Here is a 23,472-nt window from a genome sequence, read left to right as displayed (position 1 = left end):
AAATCTCTGAAAAGTTTGATAGAAAGGATATATTGCCCTTGTAATTTTGATGAATATTGACAAAGTGCGAGGAGGTTGTACCTAACCAGGATGTTACACAGAGAGTGTAAGAGAGCAGGCTTGTCTGCAGCATCACTTAGAGCACCAGGTAGCTGCCCCTGGAACTGGGGGAAGACAGGGGCAGTTAACTTTCTCATGGAAAATATGGAATAGACGAGATTACTAAAGAATGGGAGGATGATGCTTCTTCACCAGAAGGATTGTTGGGCAGACAAAATGTGGGTCGTCTATTAGATGTTTTTAAAAGTTTTTAAAAACTTTTAAAGTTTTAAAAGTTTTAATTTTGTTTAATATAATTGGTAAAAAAGTGGCTTCTCATTGCTATTTTAAATTGTATTTTTTTTAATTATAAGGTTGAACATTTTTCCTATCTCTTGGCCAATTGCATATTACTTTCCATGAAACTGCCTATCAATAAACTTTGTCCAGGGGCCGGCCCAGTGGCACAGTGGTTCAGTTCACACATTCCACTTTGGCGGGCCCTGGGTTCACTGGTTTGGGTCCCAGGTGTGGACCCAGACACACTGCTTACCAATCTATGCTGTGGCAGGCGTCCCACATATAAAGTAGAGGAAGATGGGCATGGATGTTAGCTCAGGGCCAGTCTTCCTCAGCAAAAACAGGAGGATTGGCAGCAGATGTTGGCTCAGGGCTGATCTTCCTCAAAAAAAAGAAAAAAGACACAGTCCGCTTTCTTATAGTATTATTAAACATTTTCTCTTAATTTGTTAGAGATTTTACATGTTAAAAAAATGAAGGAAAGCATAGCAAAAGTTTTTTCCAGTATTCCTTTGTCATGTGATCTTGTTTTAGGTGGGTTATTTTACTTTATTTGCTCTATGGGACAATTAACTATGATGAAGCCATATGGCTTCTCTATCGCTTCTGAGTTTTTGACTTTCTTAGAAAGGCCTTTTCACCCCAAGTTTGTAAAAATATTCTCCCACGTTTTATTTTAGTATTTTGCAATTTCGTTTTTATTCATGATTATGTCTTTGGTTCATCTGTAATTTGTTTTAAAGTGTGAGGAGAGATTCATGATTCCTGACTTCCAGATGGCTAGCAGTGTCCAAACAATGTTTCCTGTTTCTTCATGGTTTCTTCCTGATGGAATGCCCCTTTAATCACATTCTGAACTATCACATAAACTTTTATTTGTTCCAAAACTTCTATCTAGTGATCACACTTTTGCACATCTCCAGTTGTGCCACTCCCATGTTGTTTTAAAATGGTAAGTTTCTCTCATAGAACCAGATTTCCTTCTTATTATGGTGACTATTTCATGCTATGAATTTCCATATAAATGCTAGGATCCCTTTGTCTGGTTTGGAATGTCCTACAACACATTCTACTATCACTTAATCATATGGATTAATGTAAGGAAAATGATATGTGTATAAAGTGGATTAATGAACATATGAAATAATTTAGGGAAAAATTACCTGTGTATATTTAAATTGGTAAGGTTTTTTCTTTATTTAGGAAAGCTCTCTTAGGAAAATTCAATTTTTCTTTTTATATACGTCTTATATATCTCTTATTAATTCTTAAGTTCTTTTAGCTTATCTCATTTAACATTTATAAATGGGAATCCCTTTAACATTTTATAACTGATGATTCTCAGTTTTCAGAAAATTAATGATCATTTTATGTATTAAACATTTAATTTTCTTTCTTCTTTTTTGAGGAAGATTACCCCTGAGCTAACTACTGCCAATCTTCCTCTTTTTGCTGAGGAAGACTGGCCCTGAGCTAACATCCGAGCCCATCTTCCTCTGTTTTATATGTGGGATGCCTACCACAGCATGGCTTTTGCTAAGCCGAGCCGTGTCCACACCTGGGATCCGAACTGGTGAACCCAGGGCTAACGAGAAGCGGAACATGCAAACTTAACTGCTGCGCCACCAGGCCAGCCCCTAATTTTCTGAATTCTCCTTCATTTAGGGGTTTTTTATTGATATCTTTGGGTTTCTCAGATATATATATTATTGTACTTTTTAGTTACTGATAATTTTTACTGCTTTTTCTAATAGTTGTCTATTTTGCTTCTTTTGTCTAATTATATTTTCTTATACTATTAGAATAATATAAAACTTTAGTGGCAATAGTGGCATTTATATCTTGTTCACTAGTGAGTTTATTTAAATGCTTTATGAGGAATATAATTGCTTTGTGGTAGGAGTCATGCACCCTTTATCATTATGAAAATACTGACCAATTCTTACTTGTTTCATAAGTTTTATGAAATTTCTTTCTGGGATATTATGATCACAAAATGTGTCTGTTTCTCCCTATGAATATGGGGACATATATAACATAAATCCCAACTGTGCCTTCTGGGCATTTATCTAAATAATATTATTGTGGTATTTTATTGCTCTACCAAGTAACTCAATTTGCCAATATTATATTTCAAAATTTTGCATCAATATTTCTTATTTAAATTAGCCTGCAATTTTTTTTTTGGTCATATCTTAATTGCTATATCTTCGTATTGTGCTAGCTTTAATTAAACAAGAAAAAGAATGCAACTCCAAATTACATATTAATAACTGTATGTTAATTTTATTAAATTTTAAATAAATTTAGGGAAGATGATGAAAGAATACAGATTGTCTCAAAGCAAAGATGCTCTTTTCTATCCCCACCCCTCATCCATCCAGCCTCACATCAGGCTGTTTTTCTCAGTTAGTATGATTTGTCTGTATTGTTTTATTTAAAACAAAATTTACTTCTGTGAGTCAAATTGAATGGAGGGGGGTGTGATTTATATAGTTATAAACTGGTTTCTTTAATTTCAAATAGTAGAAAGATAAGATACCCCAACTAGTACATAAAAAAGTAAATGAACTTGGTGATATTATGCCTTTATAGAGGATAAAATAATAATTATTTCTTATTCTACTTTATCCTTTCGTCAATGCGCAACCAGCTCAATCTTCTCTTACTACATATGAATAAACAATCCTCCTTTATTGTCACTTAAGTACTTCTGAACAGTAGCCATCAATCTTTTATATGAAACCTTAATAATTTGTTACTGATGTCACTGATTCTAAACTAATAATTAAACTCTTTCAGCATCATGATATTCTTAGTAAATTGCCATGGTTTTCCAGTTATATGCTCTTAATAGAGTTTGATTAACTTTGAGCTTTTGAAATGAAACGGTTGCTAAGGCAGCTAAACTTGATTTACAACAAAAATTAACTCTTACTGTAATGGGGTCACATTTTCATGAACACTTCCTATTTTTTAAACCTCTTTTGAATTCACATGTACTAAATGAAGTAAATATACCTTTGAACTTGATCTAACCAATACAAGGCAGAGATGGAATTTAGTAAAAGAAAAAAAAAAATGTTAAAGTTGCGTGCTTGCCAAGCAGAAAGGAAAATGGCTTTGCTTGAAAGCTGTTACTAGGAGAAAATGAGTTTTATAGTTCTGTCTCTAAATCTAATATTCCAAGATATAACACCTTGACCCTAATCAAAGTCATTTACTGAGAAAATTAATTTGGAGGGGCCGGCCCCGTGGTCATTGAGTTTGTACCCTCCACTTCGGAGGGCTGGGGTTTCGCCAGTTGGCATCCTGGGCACGGATCTAGCACAGCTCGTCAGGCCATGCTGAGGCGGCCTCTCACATGGCAGAGCCAGAAGATTGACAGCTAGAATATACAACTAAGTACTGGGGGGCTTCAGGGAGAAGAAGAAGAAGAAAAACCAATTGGCAACAGATGTTAGCTCAGGTGCCAATCTTTAAGAAAAAAGACTACATTAAAAAAAATTAATTTGTAAACCTCTGTGGATGCTTAGGGATATAAAGAACACACATTATTAGGTAAACAGTCTCTATAGAAAGTTGAATAAATATAAGGCAATGTTCTTTGGCAAACTATTTAATACTCTTCAATTTCCATACTCTTTGAATTCAGGTTTGTTTTGTTAAATTCTTTCTTTTGTACTGTTTCAATAATCTTCAACTAATTAACTTTCATTGCATTTGCCAACTGGGCTGGTATCTACATTAACAATGTGTAGATATATTAGGAGCATCTGTACAACAAGGTCAGTTTGTGTTTTGAAATTGTGCTCAGAATTACAATTTTGAAGATAAAACTCACTTTCCAAAAAGTACTAGACTTTTTGGTAATTCAGTAGTCTTAAAGTGAGGGACAAAGGATAATTTCTTAGATTTTAAAAGCATTCCTCCTATCTCAATCTAATAAATAACAAAAGCATGTTAACATTCTGGATTGAAATTATAGATACAGAATGAAACTTAATTTGATAATGGCTTCATTGTCTGTCTGGCAGTGGAGCCGTAGAGTATATGTGACCATAAAGTTTAAAATGTTTAAAGCCTGTATTTGCCTGATTATTCCAGAGACATTTTTGAGGATGAATTTGTTTGTAGCAAGGTTGGAGCAGTGGAAGGAGTCGTGCATGGAATTAGACTTGTCAAACCGTTGGTATCTAGAACCGTGAGATACTAGATGGCTCTGTGTAATCCTGACACAACTTAAGTTTCCTGCATCCATGTAGGGATATGAAAATAAGGTTTTGTTTCAGAGCACTGTGCCCTTGTGATTTCATTTCAGAGCAGTATGCACTCATGGCCTTTTTGCTGCACAATGAACTCTGATTAATGCTTCCACTCAAGGTGCTGCAATAATCATTAACTCAACAAGAATCTTAACTAAAATATAAACAATTGAATGAAACTTTTAGTGCGGATTTTACTGGTTTCAAAAAGATTAGCCCCTTAATTATAAGAAATTACAATCATCTCTCTTGTTGCTATCACTAAGTGACTCTAGTTCAAATTGATTTGTGGAATTTAATTACCATATTCATAATATTTCACTAAAAATAAATGTGGAAAAATCTAATGTGGCTTCTTATAAATGTTTCTCTCTTGGATTAATAAAAGATCTTCAAAATTTCAGAGTGAATTGGGCAGGAAGTCTAGCCCACTACCATCCTCGTAGCCATAGCCAACAGTGAAATTATTTTGTTTAAGTTATGATTAGAAACAATATTTGGTAAAATATCTATGTAAAATAAATATTTTAATGGAAACTTGACAAATCAAATGAACCAATGAAAAAGAAATTCTCACTACCTCCAGATTTCGAAAGCAATATTCTTTATGATAATCCCTGGGTCACTACAGTTATTAAGGAATTAAGATTACAAAATGTTAGTTAAACTCAAAGTAACCACTATACTGGAAGGCCCAAGATAACTTGGGTATTCTGCAATTATCTTTGTTGAAACACAGACTTGGTGTTTTGCAAAGAAATCATTTGTTCTGCCTTAGTGAAGCTAATTATTCTCAGCGTGCAACCACTGTTTCAAATTGTAAAAGGCACATCAGCCTTTGCTGTATGTTGCAGGAATTAAAACTCAATCAAATGAGATAATGAAGTGCATACAAAGAATATGATCTTACTTTTGCAATGCAATAAAAGTGAAAGCCATTTAAAGAAATGTTACAAAAATCATAATTTAGAGAGAAAAACATGCTGTAAAGCAAATGTTTACTATTTATTTTAATTACTTATTGCTTAGAGTTTATTGCATTAGGTTTATTTATCGTGTGGTTAAGACTCTTCTTTTTAATGACTGAAGAATATGGTGGCTAACAGTCCAATATGAAGCAACATAATGCAAAAGCTTTTTTAATTTCATGGAAAACTAAGGAAATAGTCCATATTATGTCAGAGATGAACATATACGCTTGTAAGAATTTCATGAGAGTATATTAAGAAAATAGTTATTAGGGCTGGCCCAGTGGTGCAGTGGTTAAGTTCTTGTGCTCTGCTTTGGCGGCCAGGGGTTCACCAGTTCAGATCCTTGGTGTGGACCTACGTACCGCTTGTCAAGCCATGCAGTGGCAGGTGTCCCACATATAAAGTAGAGGAAGATGGGCACAGGTGTTAACTCAGGGCCAGTCTTCCTCAGCAAAAAGAGGAGGATTGGTGGCAGATGTTAGCTCAAGGCTAATCTTTCTCAATAATAATAATAATAAAATAGTTATTAAAAATAGACTAGCATTGGCACTCCTCTGTACTTGTGTGATCTGAAATAACAAAATATATTAGTGCTCCTATTCATTAAAAAAAATACCATCTGTGCTAATATCAGCGACACATTACCCACTTAAAAATCTCTACTTGTTCTGTCTTTTTCTGTGAAACCTGTTTTTTCTGAGAACACATAAACCATTAGTAGTCCCCATAATTGCATACTGAGCTGCTGAAATCTGATTGGGTCTGGGTGTGTGTTCCATTTTGGTAAAGAGAAATCTCTTGCCATTTAAACTCATTGAGTTAATATTTTCTTTATTGTTTGGTGTTTGTTTCCTTCCACACTAACCATTGACAGTGATATTTCCTGCCCCCACCAACACTACCCTTCAAGTTACATGGGGTGAGATGGATTATAGGTTTTTGTCCCTTGCTTGTTATGAGAGAAACCAGAGCAAGCTTCCCTTTCAGCTGCTGAGAAAGTGCAGTCATCTCACTGGCAAGAATGTGAAAACAGCAGGATTCACACATCAGCATTGACAACACAGAGAGCATGAAGGTTCTGCTCATTACATGCCATGGGGGCTGCGTGTCTAGAGCAGTTTACTCTGCAAAGGGTAATGCCTGCTGTTATTTACATGCCAACACAATACCCTGGGTATTAATATACTAATAAACTTTTCTCTTGATTCTGTGTTCTTTCTTCATATTACTTTTTACTTTTGTTTCCATAATGCCAGTCGTATGTATTGTGCTGTCCTGGAGTCGAGGAACATGGCAGTTTGGCTAGTATGCACAAGTTCCAAGCTCTGTGCTGTGCATAAGCAAAGGCTCAGTGAGTGATGCGTGATGTGTAAATCGCTGTTATCTCCAGAGCTTGACACAGTGCTTGGCACAAAGGAGGCGCTTAATCAATGTTTTCCCATTGGTTGAATGAATGGGCGAATTTTCATCACAGATTTCGTTTGGGGGACATAGTGGAGATCACATAAGGATTGTGATAAAATAAGTGGGTACCATGAACTTTTCCACAACCACATCTGGGTCATGATTCAGCAAGCACTGGGAAGAACTTAGATATACATATTTAGCTTAAATGACTTTGATAGGGTTGCTCTTAAATCAAGATTATACTCCTATTTTTAATTTGGACTAAAAATGTAACAATTTCAGAATATTCAAACAGTTGCAAAATGCTGTTTCTATCACTTTTGATTTAGAGACACAAGGGTTTGTAAGAGCATTCTGTCCACACTCTCAACCCTCTTATGTTGCATGCTTGCAACAGTTTGGTAAGTGGAGTGTGTTGTGGATTAAATAGTCCTGCTTGCTAATATAGTTTTGAAGAACTTTTTATTCACATGCCAGTTTAGCTGCTTATGTTCATCTCTTTTCAACTGAGTAAAACTGGATGGTGAGCTATTGTTCAGCCAAAACTTGGCAGCTCTCAACCCATTATTCAACTTAGAAAGGAAAAGACTTAAAAATACTTTTATTTTTCTTTATCATCTTCTGGGATCTACTGCAACATTTTGTGTCACCTATTAGCAAATGAAAGAAAAATATTTTCTTTGCAATTTGCAAAAGGATGCAATTGTCACATGCTGAGACAGGTTAGCATCTGTATCTCTAGGGGAAAACTTTTGGTTGTAGCAGATCTGCCAGTAGCAATTAATTAGAAAGCTTTTTATACTGTTTTCAGTTACAGACGTGTTCTAGCAGCTTGAGAAAATTGGTAGTGACGTCTGCTGTCACCACAGGGTAGTACCATGGATGGAGCTAATTTACTGACATTTGCTTTTTTTCTCAGTGTCATATCTTCATCTTACACTAAGCTTGATTTTCATTGCCAAATGGTGAATTCAGTCATTTTCTTATTGCATTATAATGCATGGTGTATGAGACGTAAGAATGAATGCATCTTACACTTGTGAATTCCAAGATAAGATGAACAGCTGGTCTTTTTTCACCACCTACTAAGCAGAAGTATAAAGAAAGGCCACCTATCTTAGCAAAGAAAGATGTATCAACTTAAAATATTAGTAGCAAGACTATAAAAAATTATTAATTTTTCTAAAGAAATGTAACTCATTTAATAAATTGTATCTCAAGGACAAGCTTCAGTTTTTTAGTTCATTTATGGGTAATCCTGTATGCCAAGATGAATTCATTCTTAGCAAAGTATTGTCCTTGAATTCATCCTGCATATCTGGTCCTAGAATATTTGGGCACAATGTTTGTCTCCCTTCCTAATTACTAAATTAAAAAAAAAAAAACAGTTCTTTTTAAATTTTAGGCATGTGAATTATTTATTCAAATTATTTCTCTCTTTTCACAGGTTCTTATCATGCATCTTTTATGGACTTTATACTACTCTAAATAAATTCAAATTAGACAAGTATTTCTGTCTGTGTTTTCCATGCAGGCATTCTCTAGAGTCACTGATTTTCAGAAAGCTGTCTCTAATTTGGGCAATACAATGTGAACTGCTTTCAAACTCATCACTGACTACATGGGAAAGTTGTTAAACCTCTATGTGTTAGTCTTCTTCTGTTGCCACATAATAGTATCTTCCCACTTATTTCATCTGTTGTGAAAGGTTTAACTGACATTTAACGTGAAACTAATGAACACCTATCAATTAAATATTAAAGTTTTCTTTATATAGTTTATTAGAAAAAGATATGGGGCCGGCTTCATGGCCGAGTGGTTAAGTTTGCGTGCTCCGCTGCGGCGGCCCAGGGTTCAGATCCTGGGCGCGGTCATGGCACCGCTCATCAGGCCACATTGAGGCGGCGTCCCACATCCCACAACTAGAAGGACATGCAACTGAGATATACAACTGTATACAGGGGGGGTTTGGGGAGATAAAGCAAATAAAAAAAAAAAGATTGGCAACAGTTGTTAGCCCAGGTGCCAATCCTTAAAAAAAAAAAAAGGAAGATTGGCAACAGCTGTTAGCCCAGGTGCCAATCTTTAAAAAAAAAAAAAGATAAGAATGAAAAATAAAATATTGACTCCCAATTAAACATGATGGATTGAACATAAGAGTTCTCTCTACTTCACCCTCAAACCCCACTAAAACATCAACAGCAGAATTTAAAATGTATAAACACATAAGGCCAAATAGAACAGGAGAGGAGATAATACAAACTGAGTGGTGTCAAAAAAATTTAGATAAAAATTAAAACAGGAGAAAACTTTTAAAATAACTCAGCAGAATGGAAGAAGCTGAGATCTAAATATATCAAAAAGCAAAAAAAAATTACCAGGAAGGGTCAGAAATCTCATATTCTGAAAGTGAGGTGAAGAATGGCTGTCAAGGGGGCTGGCCGGGTGGCGCAGCAGTTAAAGTGTGCACGTTCCACTTCTTGGTGGCCCGGGGTTCACTGGTTCGGATTCCGGGTGTGGACATGGCACCACTTGGTAAAAGCCATGCTGTGGTAGGCATCCCACGTATAAAGTAGAGGGAGATGGGCATAGATGTTAGCTCAGGGCCAGTCTTCCTCAGCAAAAAGAGGAGGATTGACAGTAGTTAGATCAGGGCTAATCTTCCTCAAAAATAAAATAAAATAAAAAGGGCTGTCATGTTGTACAACCCAGAGAGAGCTATTCACATTATAGTTTATGTGAATGATACTCAAGGGGTTATGAAGTGAAGTCTATAGCCTATTATAAAAACTTGTCCAAATAAAGAGCTGAAGGGGTAATGCAACATAGGAAACCACTACCTATTCATTTCTTTTATCAAAGACACATGTTTTCCCCTTTCCTGTTTTATTTGATCTTATATCTTTATACATTTTAAATTCTTCTGTTGATGTTTTAGTGGGACTTGGGAATGAAGCACGGAGAACTCTTATGTTCAACCCATCATGTTACCCATTATGAAGTAATCACTCCCAGCCTGCCTCCATTGTGAATTCTTTCTTATTTGATCAGAGTTAAACCCTAAGAGAGGTCTATCATTGCCAGCTTAATCACTGTCAGCTCTCTAGAAAATAGACTTCAATTTTACGTTGCAATGATTATTAATCCACTATTGCCTATCTATGTGCCCAACAATTTGACTTGAAAACATGTAGAGGATTATGGCATCCAGGTAAGCAAAGAAAAATCACAAACATTTTGGCTGACACAGTTGCCTGAATGTAGGAGTCTATGGCAGAGATATTGCTATATATTTATTAAATCCATTTCCTTTTTTTCATCTTCTTCATACAGGGAGACAAATTTCCCAGCTTCCCCTGCAACTAGATTGTGGTTATATGGTATCATTTTGTTTAATGGTATGTAGAGAGAAATAATGTAAACATCTCATAGAACTCTAGAACTCTCTTAGCCTCTCCTTTCCTTCAGAGGCAGCCATGTAGGCCACATGTTGAGCTATCAAGTCAAAAGATGGAAGTACCCTAGGTCCCTGGAGAGCAGAACAATTGAATCAGTAACCTTGAACATATATCAATAGAAATTATCTAATCTGATGAACATAGAGAAAAACAGATAAAACAGGCAGAGCCTCACAGACCCATGAGCCGACATCAAGCATGCCAGCAAATAGGTCATGGAAATCTCAAAAGGAAATGATGAAAGGGAGCAGAAAAAAATATATTTGAAGAAAGAGTGCTCAAAAACTTCCCAAATTTGCTGAGAAAAATTAAACATTTAATAACCTCAGCAAACACTGAGTAGAATAAAAGATCTACATCCAATACAATCAGAAAATATTATAAAGCATCAAGAGAAAAAAGATTCATCAAGAACGAGTGAATCACAGTAAGACTAACAGCTAACTCCTCATCAGGAACAGTGGTTTCCAGAGGACATTGGAGTATCATATTCAAAGAGTTGAAAGAAAACAAAATTTTATGTCAAGAAATCTCTATCCAGCAAAACTATCCTTCAAATGATTATGAAATAAATACATTGACAGATAAACAAAGTCTGAGAGGATTAGTTGCTAACAGGCCTGCCTTACAAGAAGTATTAATAGAAGTCCATCAGGCTGAAAAAAAAAAAAAAATGAAACCAGACAGTAACTCCAACCCACATGAAGAAACAAAGAGTTTGAGAAATGGTAAACATGACTAAATATGAAAGAGTCTATAAATTTATTTACTCATATTCCTAACCTCTCCAAAATATATGAGATTTTATACAGCAGGATTTATAACACTGTTCTATTGGGTTTATAACATGTATAGATCACATGGGAGGGGGAGAAAAAGAGATATATTGGAAAAAAAGATTCTACATTTTATGGGAAATAATATTCTAAAGTATATTGGGAAAATCTGAGATAGATATTGTAGTCCTTAGGATAGCCACTATAAAATTAACTCAAAAAATTATTTTAAAAAATCCAGAGGAGTTAAAATGATAAGCTAAAAAATGCAAAAGGAGGCATAAAAGTGAAACAAGAAGGAAAAGAAGATGATATGTACATAAGTGTTCATAGCAGTGCTATTTATAATAGTCAAAAAGTGGAAACCACTCAAATGTTGATCAACTGATTGAAGGTTAAAGAAAATGTAGGATATACATACAACAAAATATTTTGTTAGTGCCATCAAGTTGATTCTGACTCCTAGCAACCCTGTGTATAGCAGAGCAGAACCCTGTGGGGTCTTTTTGCACCATCCTCTTACCTTCCAGCACTATATCAGACAACACTCTGCTGCTGTTCATAGGGTTTTCATGGACATTTGTTTTGGAAGTGGGTGGTCAAGTCCTTCTTCCTAATCTGTCTTAGTCTAGAAGCTCTGCTGAAAATTGTCCACCATGTGTGATCCTGCTGGTATTTGAAATACTGGTGGTATACTTTCAGCAACACACAACTGCCACAGTGTGACAACCGACAGATGGGTGGTGTGGTTCTCTGAATGGGAAACAAATCTGAGCCACAGTGGTGAGCATACAGAATCTTAACCACTAGGCCACCAGGGCTGGCAACAAAATATAAAGTACTGATTAATGAGATACCGTGAATGAACCTTGAAAACTAATGCTACATGAAAGAAGCCATTCACAAAAGGCTACATATTGTACAATTCCATTTACATAAAATGTTCAGAATAGGTCAATCCATAGAGTAAATTAGTGATCGTCAGAGTATGGTGGAAAGGGAGAATGGACATAACTTCTAATGGGTTTGGGATTTCTTTTTGGTTTAATAAAAATGTTCTAAAATTACATGGTGATTATAGTTGTACAATTGTATAAATCAGTGAATTGTATACTTGAAATGGGTGCCTCTTATGGTATGTGAATTATATCTCAATAAAGCTGTTATTAAAAAAAGATATGGCAAATTGAGAATAAATAGCAAAATGATAGATGTAAATACAACCGTATAGGTAATTACATTAAATGTGAATAAAGTAAAAACCCCAATATAAAGGCAGAGATTATTGGACTGGATAAAAATCAAATTCAATTATATGCTGTCTACAAGAGATATTCATTAGATTCAAATACACAAGTGGGTGGAAAGTTAAAGGATGGAAAAAGTACGTGCTATGTGAGCAGCAGCCATAAGAGAGCTAGATTAGCTATATTATCAGAAAAAATAGACTTCACCACAAGAAAAAATTGGTAGAGACAATGAAGGACATGTCTTAATGATAAAACGGTCAGTACATCAGGAAAATATAACAAACAATATATGTGTGCACACCTAACAACAGAGTTCCCAGATACATGGCATAAAAACTGGCAAAACTAAATGAAAAATAGACAATTCAACAACACTATTTGGAGCTTTTGATAATCCATTCTCAATAATTGGTAAAACAACTAGACAGAAAATCAGCCAGGATATAGAATATTTGATCAACACTATTGACCAATTTGAATTTTATAGAATACTCTACCCCCAATGCCTGAAGAATACAGTTTCCGAGTATGCATGAAACATTCTTCAGTATAGACCATAAGCTGGATCACAAAACAAAGCTCAATAAATGTATAAAACCTGAAATCATGTAAAATATATCTTATTACCACACATAAACTAGACCTTCACACCAGAAATAGATCTGGAAAACTCTCAAATATTTGGAAATTAAACAATTTCAAAATAACCCATAGATCAAGAAATAAATCAAAAGGGAAATTAAAAGTATATTTTGAGCTGAATGAAAATAAAACAACATATCAAAACGTATGTAATGATAAGCACTGATCAGGAGGAAAATTTTCACTTTAAAGCCTATGTCAAAAAATATGAAAGGCCAGGGCTGGCCCAGTGGTGCAGTGGTTAAGTTCGCACGTACCACTTCGGCAGCCTGGGGTTCACCGGTTCAGATCCCAGATGTGGACCTATGCACCGGTTGGCAAGCCATGCTGTGGTAGGCGTCCCACATATAAAGTAGTGGAAGATGGGCACGGATGTTATCTCAGGGCCAGTCTTCCTCAGCCAAAAAGAGGAGGATTGGAGGCAGATGTTAGCTCAGGACTAATCTTCCTCAAAAAAAAAAAAACCAAAAAACCCAGCCTAAGTAACTAGGTAAGTGAATAACCTAGCAAGGACCTAAGCAACCTAACGCCTCAGTAACCTATGTTTCCACTTTAAGAAACTGGAGAAAAAAAGAGCCACTAAACCTAAAGCAAGCAGAGGGAAGGATATTCTAAAATCAGAGTGTAAATTAATGAATTAAAAACCAGGAAATCAATAAAGAAAACTGGAGAAACCAGAAGTTTGTTCTGTGAAAAGGTTAAAAAAAAAAAAGACAAACCCTTAGCTAGACTTGCCAGGAAAAAAGAAAATAGGCATGAATCTGGAATGAGAGAGGAGAAATCACTACCAACCTTATATAAATTTAAAGAATTTTGACTGAATATTATGAACGCACTTTTGCCAACAAATTTGACAACTTAGATGTCATGGATAAATTCCTAGAACACAGTTTCCAAACCATATGGAAGAAGAAATTGAAAACCTGGGTAGATTTATAACAAGTAAAGAAATTGAAATAGCGATTAGAAATCTTTCCATAAGGGAAATGTCTAGGCCCAGATGGTGTCAGTAGAGCATTCTATATATTTAAAGGAGAAATCATGCAATCCTTCACAAACTCTGAAAATAAGAGAGGAGGGAACATATACCAACTCATTCTCTGAGGCCTCTACAGTGTATTATCCTGATACCAAAACCACATAAAAACATCACAAGTAACAGCAACAACGAAAACTAAACAAATGGAAGACCAATATTCCTAATGAATATAGATGGAAAACTTAAACCAAATATGAAAATTGAATTCAGTAGTGTAGATAAAGGATTATAAACCATGACCAAGTGCAATTTATCCCAGGAATGCAAGGTTGATTTAACATCTGAAAATTAATACATTATAGTGATCAATTAAAGGATATGAAACAGTTAAAGGATGCAGAAAAGTCATTTGATAAAATCTAACACCCATTCATGATAAAAATTTTCAACAATCTAAGAATTTAATGGAACTTTTCCAATCTAGGAATAGAAATGGCATCTATGAAAAATCTACAGCTAACGTCACACGAAATAGTGAAAGACTGAATATTTTCTCCCTACGGTCAGGCACAAAGCCAGGATACCAACACTCTCCACTTCTATTTAACATTGTGCTGGAAGTTTTAGCCAGTGTAATAGACAAAATAATAATTATAACATTAATTGTAATAATAATAAAGGCTTTTAGATAGAAAAGGAGGGAATAAAAAGGTCTGCAGCTGGCAATTTTGTATATTGAAAAATCTGAAATTCCAAAAATATCTCTTAGAACTAAAAGATGAGTTAAGCATGATTGGAGGATACAAAGTTAATATGTAAAAATCAACTTGATTCCTACATCTTAGCAATAATCCAAAATGAAATTCAGAAAACAATTCTATTCACAAGAACATCAAAAACAAAACACTTAGGTATAAATTTAACAAAATAAGTGCAATCTGTGCACTGAACAGTACAAAATACTCATGAAAATGATTTATGAAAATCTAAATAAATGGAGAGACATTCTGTGTTCACGAATTGTAAAACTCAGTGTTGTTAAGATGGGAATTCACCTCAAATTGATCTAAAGATTCATCGCAATCTCTATCTAAATCTCAGCTGGCAATTTGTAGAAATTGAGAAGTTGATCCTAAAATAAAGATGGATATGCAAAGCACCTTGAAAAGCCAGAACACTTTTGAGAAAGAAAAAAGTTGGAAGTCTTGTGTTATTGGATTTCCAAACTTAGTGTAAGATACAGTAATTAAGATAGTGTGCTATGAGCATAAAGGTAAGCATATATATCAGTGGAACAGAAACCACTCCATTTATGGTCAATTGATTTTTGATAAAAAAGTGCTGAGACAATTCAATGAGAAAAATAAGTCTTTTAAATGGTGCTGGGACAATTGGATATCCATGTGCAAAATAATTTAGAATCTTACTTCATACCAGGCACAAAAATTAACTCACATGGATCAGAGATTTAAACCTATGTGACTATTTCTCCTACTGGTGGCATGCAAAGAGCCACCACGGAACTTAATGATGCTCGTGTCCCTCTCACCAGTACATTCCTGAAGGCCTTGGTGATTGGTATGCTCTCTGTGTATCCCCTTGAAGGAGCATGATCCTTTCTTGGGGCTTCCTTTTCCTTACGTAATGTATTTATTCCAGCATGTCCCTTCCTTCCCTGTCTGCCTTAGCAAGATTTAGGCCAAATTTAGGCATTTCAGATTCCATCAGTGTCTCTGCAGGCTTCTAGGAATCATCAGTTTGTGCATCCCTTTCAGTCCTTGGCAGAGTGTTGAATTCCGTGTCCTTGGAGTGTTCCCCAAGTTAATAAACTCTCTCTTATCCTGTTTTATATACTGGCCCCTAATCAAATACTCTCAAAATCTGGCCCTGTGAATACTCTCCTGGCTCCTAACAATACATCCTAGCTAATTCTTGCAGTTTCTTTGTTGCGTGGTCCTTTTAATCTCTTAAAGGCCCAGCATATCCTAGACTGAATTAATGCTACAACTTAATCCTAGTTACCAGCCTGCACACCAGCAGAGGAGGTGGGGCAGGCCTTGCAGGGAAGAAGGTATGCCAGCTCTTATATAGGGAGGGGTGGGCTGGCTCCGAAGGCTTTGAGAGTTCAGAGGAATCTGGGGAACCAAAGACTTTGGGGCATCCACGCAGATGAACTTGTCCTACATGTCAGGTTCCAGGTTTTCCCCAGCGGAACCCTGCTCTTAGTTAACAAACTCGCCTCGGTTGTTCATTCAATCATCTTTGTAGTTGTCAGCTCTTAACTATTCAGTTTACAGTTTGATCTTCAGCTTTTTTCTCCTGCAATGCAGGAGACAGGGGTCTCTTTTTAAGGACTCTTGGCCATCATATTTAGTTTTCAGTTGTTTGTTAAAGGTCCGTACCTTTTAATTATTCCTCTGTAGGAACCTGACACAACTAGTGATTACTAGTCAATTCTACTGCCCTTTGAAAAGGGCATTGTTCCTCTGTATTTTTCAAATGCCTGAATCATTGCATCAGCCAGGTGTTCTCTACAGAAAAATTCTCCCAAGTCACCACTGGGGAATTTTTTTAACAATTGGGGTACTACCTTGTGTCAGGGACTATTGATGCCTCACTTACCACCTAGGATGGGATCCTTATTGTAAGACTCACAGTGAGCCATTCCCAAAACCCTAGAAGGATCTGAAGCAAAATATTGTACATTTTCACCTGATACTCAAAACAAGGAGTCCTGTGAATACTCTCCTGGCTCCTACTGGTACATTCTAGCTAATTCTTATAGCTAATGCTTTGTAGCAAATTGTTATCGTTTCCAAGCAGGTTTAGTATTGAGTACAATGGAGAAACCATAGGATTAATTTTCTTTCTGTAAAACTATTTGAAATTTAGAATCTGTCCTCCCCTCACCATACATAACTACAAACCAGAGAACTAATCATAACCAACCAACCAACAAAACAAAGTAGTTATAAAGAAAAAGGAATTGGAAGGAAAATAGAAGGTGAATATTAGAATTAGAATTGGGAAAAAAAGTAAAATATGTGGCTACTTCTTACAAAGATACAAAGGGAAATGTTTTATCTTTTAATAATTTGGTGGGTGTGGCAAGAAGAGAGGAATAGAAAGAAGCCCAAAATAAATTTTGTCTACCGCAAATCTTGGTCAAGTATGACACCTAGAGGCCGCACAAACAGAATTCCTTTGGGTGATTTTTTTTTTTTTTATAAGGCAAGATGTATTTATGTAGAGAAAATTATATAAAGGTTTTATTTCAAAATGGACATTCTTAGATACTTCCCTGTATAACACTCTATCAATGAATAACTTCGCGTATATTCCTTCATTTACTTATTGTTTTTAGTCATAAAAACTGATGATATTGAAAGTTGTTTCTGTTAAGTAACTGAATTTTTCATGATTAATTTTAAATGCTGGTACTAATCACTAAAAGTCACTGTCCATATACCTTATAGCTCATGAGGGTCATGAAGTATCTTTATATGATTATATTCTAATAAAACAGAAAACACGTGTAGACTTCTACACCCCCTCACTCTCTGGAGTTTGGAAATGATAGCAAAAATAATAAAAACAGATGAAAGGACACCACATGAGAGGTGATAGGTTCAGAACTGTCTCATTTCTAAATATTGAAAAAATATGCTCTGCATTTTTCATCCATTGGTTTGGAAAACTTTTATAGCCCTGGCTCATTAATACTTGAACAGTTCTTCATGAAAAATGATAAACGATTTGCTTCATGGCAGGCTGTACAGATGGTCAATTTAATCTGCATCCTTGAGACTTCTCATGACTAAATTTTGACATCATGTCATTAAACATTTGTGTATTATTTATATCATATTCTAGAAAACAAAGATTGCTATGTCATGCTATCTCTTGCCGTTTATCAGTTTTATTGATAGGATTTATCTAATTGGACACTGTAGCTTTCACAAAGGAACATGTATCTGAATATATATATCACTTCTGTCTCCTCAGAGACCCATACATTTTTGTCCTCAAGTGCGATAATGACATTGTTATAGAACAGATATGTGGCAGTGGTGGAGACAAATGTTTCTATGACTTCATTTCTGTAACCTTGTCCAGAGATGTCTTTACTAACTGTGTGTGTGTATGTGTTTGCATGTGACCCTTAAGCCTTGTATCAACTGAAATTAAAAGACGGAAACCAGTTGCTGCTTATTTTCAAACACTGCTGCAGAACATTTACTCTAGTTGTGTATTTTAAATGGCAACAAATTTTGACTTAGAAGTTGTCCCTGGCTCACGTATAATGCTTGAAGTGGTAGCTATAATGTTTAAACTCTTGACCATTTGAGTAATTACTATAAAACCATGGATAAATGGAAAGATCAGAATCTTACATTTTCTTTTGACATTAAGCTATTAAGTATAGCACCTGATGGCTTTTCCAAGGGCTAAGTGATTGCACGTTAAATTGTACTAACTTGACTCCTTAGATTCTCGGTCTTCTGTTAATGAATTTCTACTTGGTGAATTGATTCGGACTTCCCAAGAATGCTTAGAATGGGCTGATATTAACAGAGTCCTTCCAGTTAGAAATCCTCCTTGTGCCAGAGTTAGAGGATTTCAGGGTTTGGGGCCCTACCACTAGCTGCGAAACAAAAAGAAACAGGATAGGAAAACACTGCCATTGTAGAGCGGTTTTGTAGAGTTTTCTCTAAGAGGACAGAACCAAGGAAGCCCCAGCTGGTCCTATTTTCTTCTTTGGTGTAACTGCTGAAACAAGTGCTCCTTCAGGGAGCCATACATTAGGTAGGATTGGGCTTCCTTTGTATCCCTTATCAACCTATAATCTTTTGATTGTTGCCTATTTTTCACCCCTGAAGAAATAGTAATCCACTCTAGCTTATCTCTCCTAATCACAGACTCACAGAGCTAGGGCTCTCTGAGCTTTTAATTCCCTCTTAGAGGCCTAACAGAGTGGAAAGTAAACAAAGACAGAATTTGCAACCTTCAACGTTGCTAATTTCCTCTGATGTCAGAATACTTAAACAGGCAGGACCTGGGAATTATTTGATCAAACCTGCTTTTAATCTAATGCATGCAGAAGGGCTGTGTCTGGAATGATCCGCAAAATGACAGGCGTCCCAAGAGAGCTTTACGGAAGGTTTCCTCCTTCAGAAACAGTAGCTGCTTCATTTCGAACTCTTGGGTTGGCTGTGTTGATGGAGTAAATTCACAAAGAGTAGTTTTCCTGCTTTTTACATTTTATTTTATTTGGCCAAATAAACTGACCGGATAAGAATAGTTTTCTTTGGCTTTCTGTTTGCTGAGTTTTCACTTGGCTACATGCCTTGATATTATTTTAGCTTTACTAGGAAATGAATGAATAAAAGGTTATTATTGGGGGAAAGAGAGAAAGGGCAAAGCATTATCTGACTTCACACACATTCCTCTGTTGCTACTGGTTTAAGAAAGTGAAAACACAAAGAACTAAAGACCCAAACCCAGTCGGTTATTTAGATTATGAAAGGCATTTTTCTACAGGAAGAGTGGAGAAATTAGTGCCAGAGATTTTTAAGTGGAGAATTTACTAATTAGGAGATATCCAAATAATGGAAGCAGTTTTCCCTTTAATTTTACTCACTGTTGTGTGAATGCTTAAAGGTGGCATATTTTTGATGAGAGAATAAATAAAGGGATAGCATTTTTATATACTTCATATCTGAAATAATTTTATTAGTTTTTGTAAAATTTTATTCATGTAACTAGATAGCATTGTGAATACTAAATAGTAATGCAGTTTTAAGGGTTATTAAAAGACAATGTGCTTTTGTCACAGTAGATCGATATTGTTCATATTTTTATTGAGAATAGATTAAGTTTAAAAACATTTAAAAAAGTGTTTAAGTGCATTTCAACAGCAAGTAAACATCTCTGCGGTTTAACTATGTTTTTCACATCTCATCATAAATACGTACTGCTCCCACATAAAGTAATTCAGAAGTCACCGCTTAAAAATAAATTATAAACACCGATGCTTTGTGTAAATGTCCACTAAGAATAACATGCCACTAGATCTAGCATTTGACTCCTTGGGTGACGGTGAATTTCAATGCCTGTTATTTGTCATGCTGAAGCCTGTCGGGTGATGATTCTTTTTATTGGTGTATCCTTCCAAACATATTTCATCGCACCATGTGCACGGGAGTTCTTTGGGCGGGTATGTTGGAGCTGCGTGCCCCCTCTCCCCTTCGCTCGCTTCCTTTCTCGCCCTCGCGCTCTCGCCTCCCCCGCCTCCAGCCCCCTCTCGCTCATTTGGCTCACGCCCCGCTCCTCTCTCTCCAGCTGGCGGCGGGGGCTGCGCTGCCTCCCAGACCTCGAGGACCTGCTCAGTCAGCTGGGGCCCCCTGCGGACGGCTGCCTCCCTCGCCGCTAGGACCTGCCACTCTGCGCGGAATGGCAGCCGCAGCAGCATCTCCGCCAGCGGCGGCAGCGGCGGCAGCCACGGCCACCGCGGACGCTATTGTTCCCTGGTGTTAAACGCGCTTTCCCTTCTTTTCATCTGAAACGAACAATAGCAGGGAAGAGCTTTGCTTTCTGAACTCCTTGGGAAGACGTTCCGAGGGCGAAGAAAAATTCCCTGTCGACCGCGTTCCGGATCTGGACCCTGGAGCGGCTGCGGGCGGCATGGGGCTGCAAGCGAGGCGCTCGGCGTCCGGGAGCCCAGGGGCTGCGGGGCCGCGCAGGGGCGTCCTGCAGCTGCTGCCGCTGCTGCCGCTGCTGCTGCGCCCGGGCGCCTGCGGGGCTGCGGCTCCAGGCGAGGCTGAGGCCCCCACCCTCTATCTGTGGAAGACCGGTAAGTGGGACGGAGTTCCCCCTTCTTCTCATCTTCACATCTAGGTCCACGCTGCTAAGCTGCTGGACTTCAGGAGGGACCCCTGTGCTTCTTGATGGTCCGGGTGTGTTGGGGTCCTAAGGTAAAAAGTATGATTCCTAGGAAGCAAATGAGGTCATGTTCGATGCTTTTGGGAAAGAAAAACATAACAACTAAGAGACTTTATGAGTCACTGGAATGATATTTCTCTCGCGGTTCTGTAGTTAATGAGGACAACCAACTGCACTTTCATAGTGAAGTGCAATATTTTTAACCTCTGGATTCTCATTGAACTAGGAGTTTCTTAAATATATTTCTAGCAGAGAACAGGCAAACAGTTTAGCACCGGTCTTTATTTTGTCTTTAGGCAATTTGCTCAGTGCCGTGGTATATATGCCTAGAGAGTTGAATTTGTTAAGTATAGCTTTGTGGTATGTGGGACACGTGGAAATAAGCCAAGTGAGGGCAGTTCTAACAGTTCAAGGCAAATGGAGCTCCAGTGAGCTCCCTGAGACTGTGTAAAGCTCAATTCTTAATGAGTGAATTGCGGGATTTTTTGAAGTGTACAATTTTTAAGGATGTTTGAGATTAAACTTTTCCTGCCTTGCTTTGTTTTCAACCAACCAACAAAAGCAGCCGCTAATTGTCCCTTAGAGCCTCCTGGCAAAGTGCTGACTAGAGGTCCTAGTGGGGCAGTGACAGGCAGGCAAACAATACCAAGTGAGGAATTGCCACCCCCTCTCCAGCGGCCTTTCTCCTCTGAAGGACACTGGGAAATCTTCAGCGGACTTGAAACTTCACATGTTTATAGCAATAAAGTGGGAATCATTATTCCTATTGCTTAGAGCCAGGGATAAATTGAGAGTTTCTTGGCAATGCCTACATTAAGATAAGGATGCAGTAGAAAGGAGGGAAAGTACATATTGGTCATGGAATCGCAAACAAGTTACGGAGAGTGGGTCTCTTTCCCGGCTTCACCTGTCTTGTAGCCCCCTGCTGCACAGACAGATCAGTCGACTCTACAATTACACTGATAACCTGAATTTTTAAGGAAGTTGTATCAATCCAGTAACTTAATGAGGAGATCGAACAGAAATTTATTTAAAGCCAAGGTACATAATTTGCCTCAGAATGTTGCATGAAATAACACACACATGTTTGGAAAAGCTATTTGGACGTTAGTGTTAGTGATTGCTAACATCTGCAATTTACAGATCAGTTGATGAGTAGACACAGATGAAATCAAATTAATTTAAAACAAGGAGTTGAAGATCTTCTGTAATTTAGCTAAAGCCACGGTTTTACTTTGCAAAAGCTCAGTCATAACAATAAACACTAATCAAACTATAATTTACCATTAAATGGTATTATTTGGATGCTTGGAAAGAACTTCTCAGGTAAGTAAGTGTTAGACAAAATAGAACTTGCCTGGTTGAAATTTGTACAGTTAAAGTAATAAAAAGCCAAGCAGTAATTCAGATTGAAGAAGAGTCTAGGCACCATTCACTGTGCAGCATCTGAGGTGCCAATATATGTCAACATAAATGTCATGGTGGGAACACAAGCCAATAAACAGTTTAAAATAGTGGAAAACTCCCAGGAGCAAGGATGTGGAGACCTTGGTTCCAGTGCCCGTTCCAGCTCTTGCTGCCTATGGGAATGTTGGCAGTTCGCTTAACTTTTGACCCATAGTTTTCTCAGTTGCATATAAATGTGGTGATACCTTATTCTGACTGTTGATAGTGTTATGAAGATCGAATGAATGAGCTATGAGAAAGTAATCTGTAAACTTCAAAGTTATGTGCACGTACAAATATAAGCTAGTATGATGAGGATTATAATGGTCTCTTTTATAGTGATCCTCAGTTTGGTGAAAAAAAAGTGAATTAAACTAGAGAGCAAAATAATGACCTCTTTATTTATTTCCAGAGGGAAAGGAGACTTTACTATATCGCAAAAGGAATTGAGAGTAGGTATCAGGGGAACTAGGGAATATTTAAAGGAAAGGGTTACACTGTAAATGAAAATATAGAGATGACAGAATCATGTGTTCCCCACTTGAAGAAAATAAAGGCTCAGACAGTCCAGGATGTCTATTCCAGGGGGATAAGCTTGGTCTTGGTGCAGCATTTTATTGGGAGTCACATTATTGGTGACAGCGTTGATTTAAAGTGAAGTAGTGATAGGTACACTGGATGAGGGGCTGGGACAGGAACTCCATCTGTGTTTATCTCTAATCACTGTATCACATTGGCAGAGTCATTTAATGACTTTGGTTCTTGGTTTTCTATTTTACAATATTTATTGATTAGAAAAGATGATATCTAAAGGCCTTTTCAGCCCTAAAGTGCTTCATATGTATGTACACATATGCATATATGTATACTATAAACATATATATGCATATTACTATATATTAGTATATTAACATGTATATCCATATAGTGAATATATATACATAATATGTAAGGTTTATGATACATAATATATAATGTATATTATAGGCAAGGGTAA

The 23,472-nt window shown here is 36.8% G+C and overlaps 1 protein-coding gene across 5 annotated transcripts in view; it reads left to right on the top strand.

Annotated features, from left to right (window-relative positions):
- Positions 1–23,472, top strand: part of THSD7A (thrombospondin type 1 domain containing 7A) — a 676,621-nt gene that overhangs the window by 244,243 nt on the left and 408,906 nt on the right. For 2 of the 5 annotated variants that reach the window (XM_070615793.1, XM_070615794.1), the window contains one exon: positions 20,430–20,940. The exons of 1 other annotated variant lie outside the window; for it this stretch is intronic. In XM_070615793.1, coding sequence (XP_070471894.1) covers positions 20,772–20,940 — 169 coding nt within the window. In that variant the 5' untranslated portion in view covers positions 20,430–20,771. Of the gene's footprint in view, positions 1–20,287; positions 20,941–23,472 lie in introns of those variants that run through there. 2 more of the 5 variants (XM_070615796.1, XM_070615792.1) reach the window with 1 other exon arrangement.

Source organism: Equus przewalskii, chromosome 4 (assembly GCF_037783145.1).
Source record: "Equus przewalskii isolate Varuska chromosome 4, EquPr2, whole genome shotgun sequence".
NCBI classification, from domain to species: Eukaryota; Metazoa; Chordata; class Mammalia; order Perissodactyla; family Equidae; genus Equus; species Equus przewalskii.
Note: the sequence above shows the minus strand (reverse complement) of the source record. Positions and strands in the feature narration are given on the sequence as shown.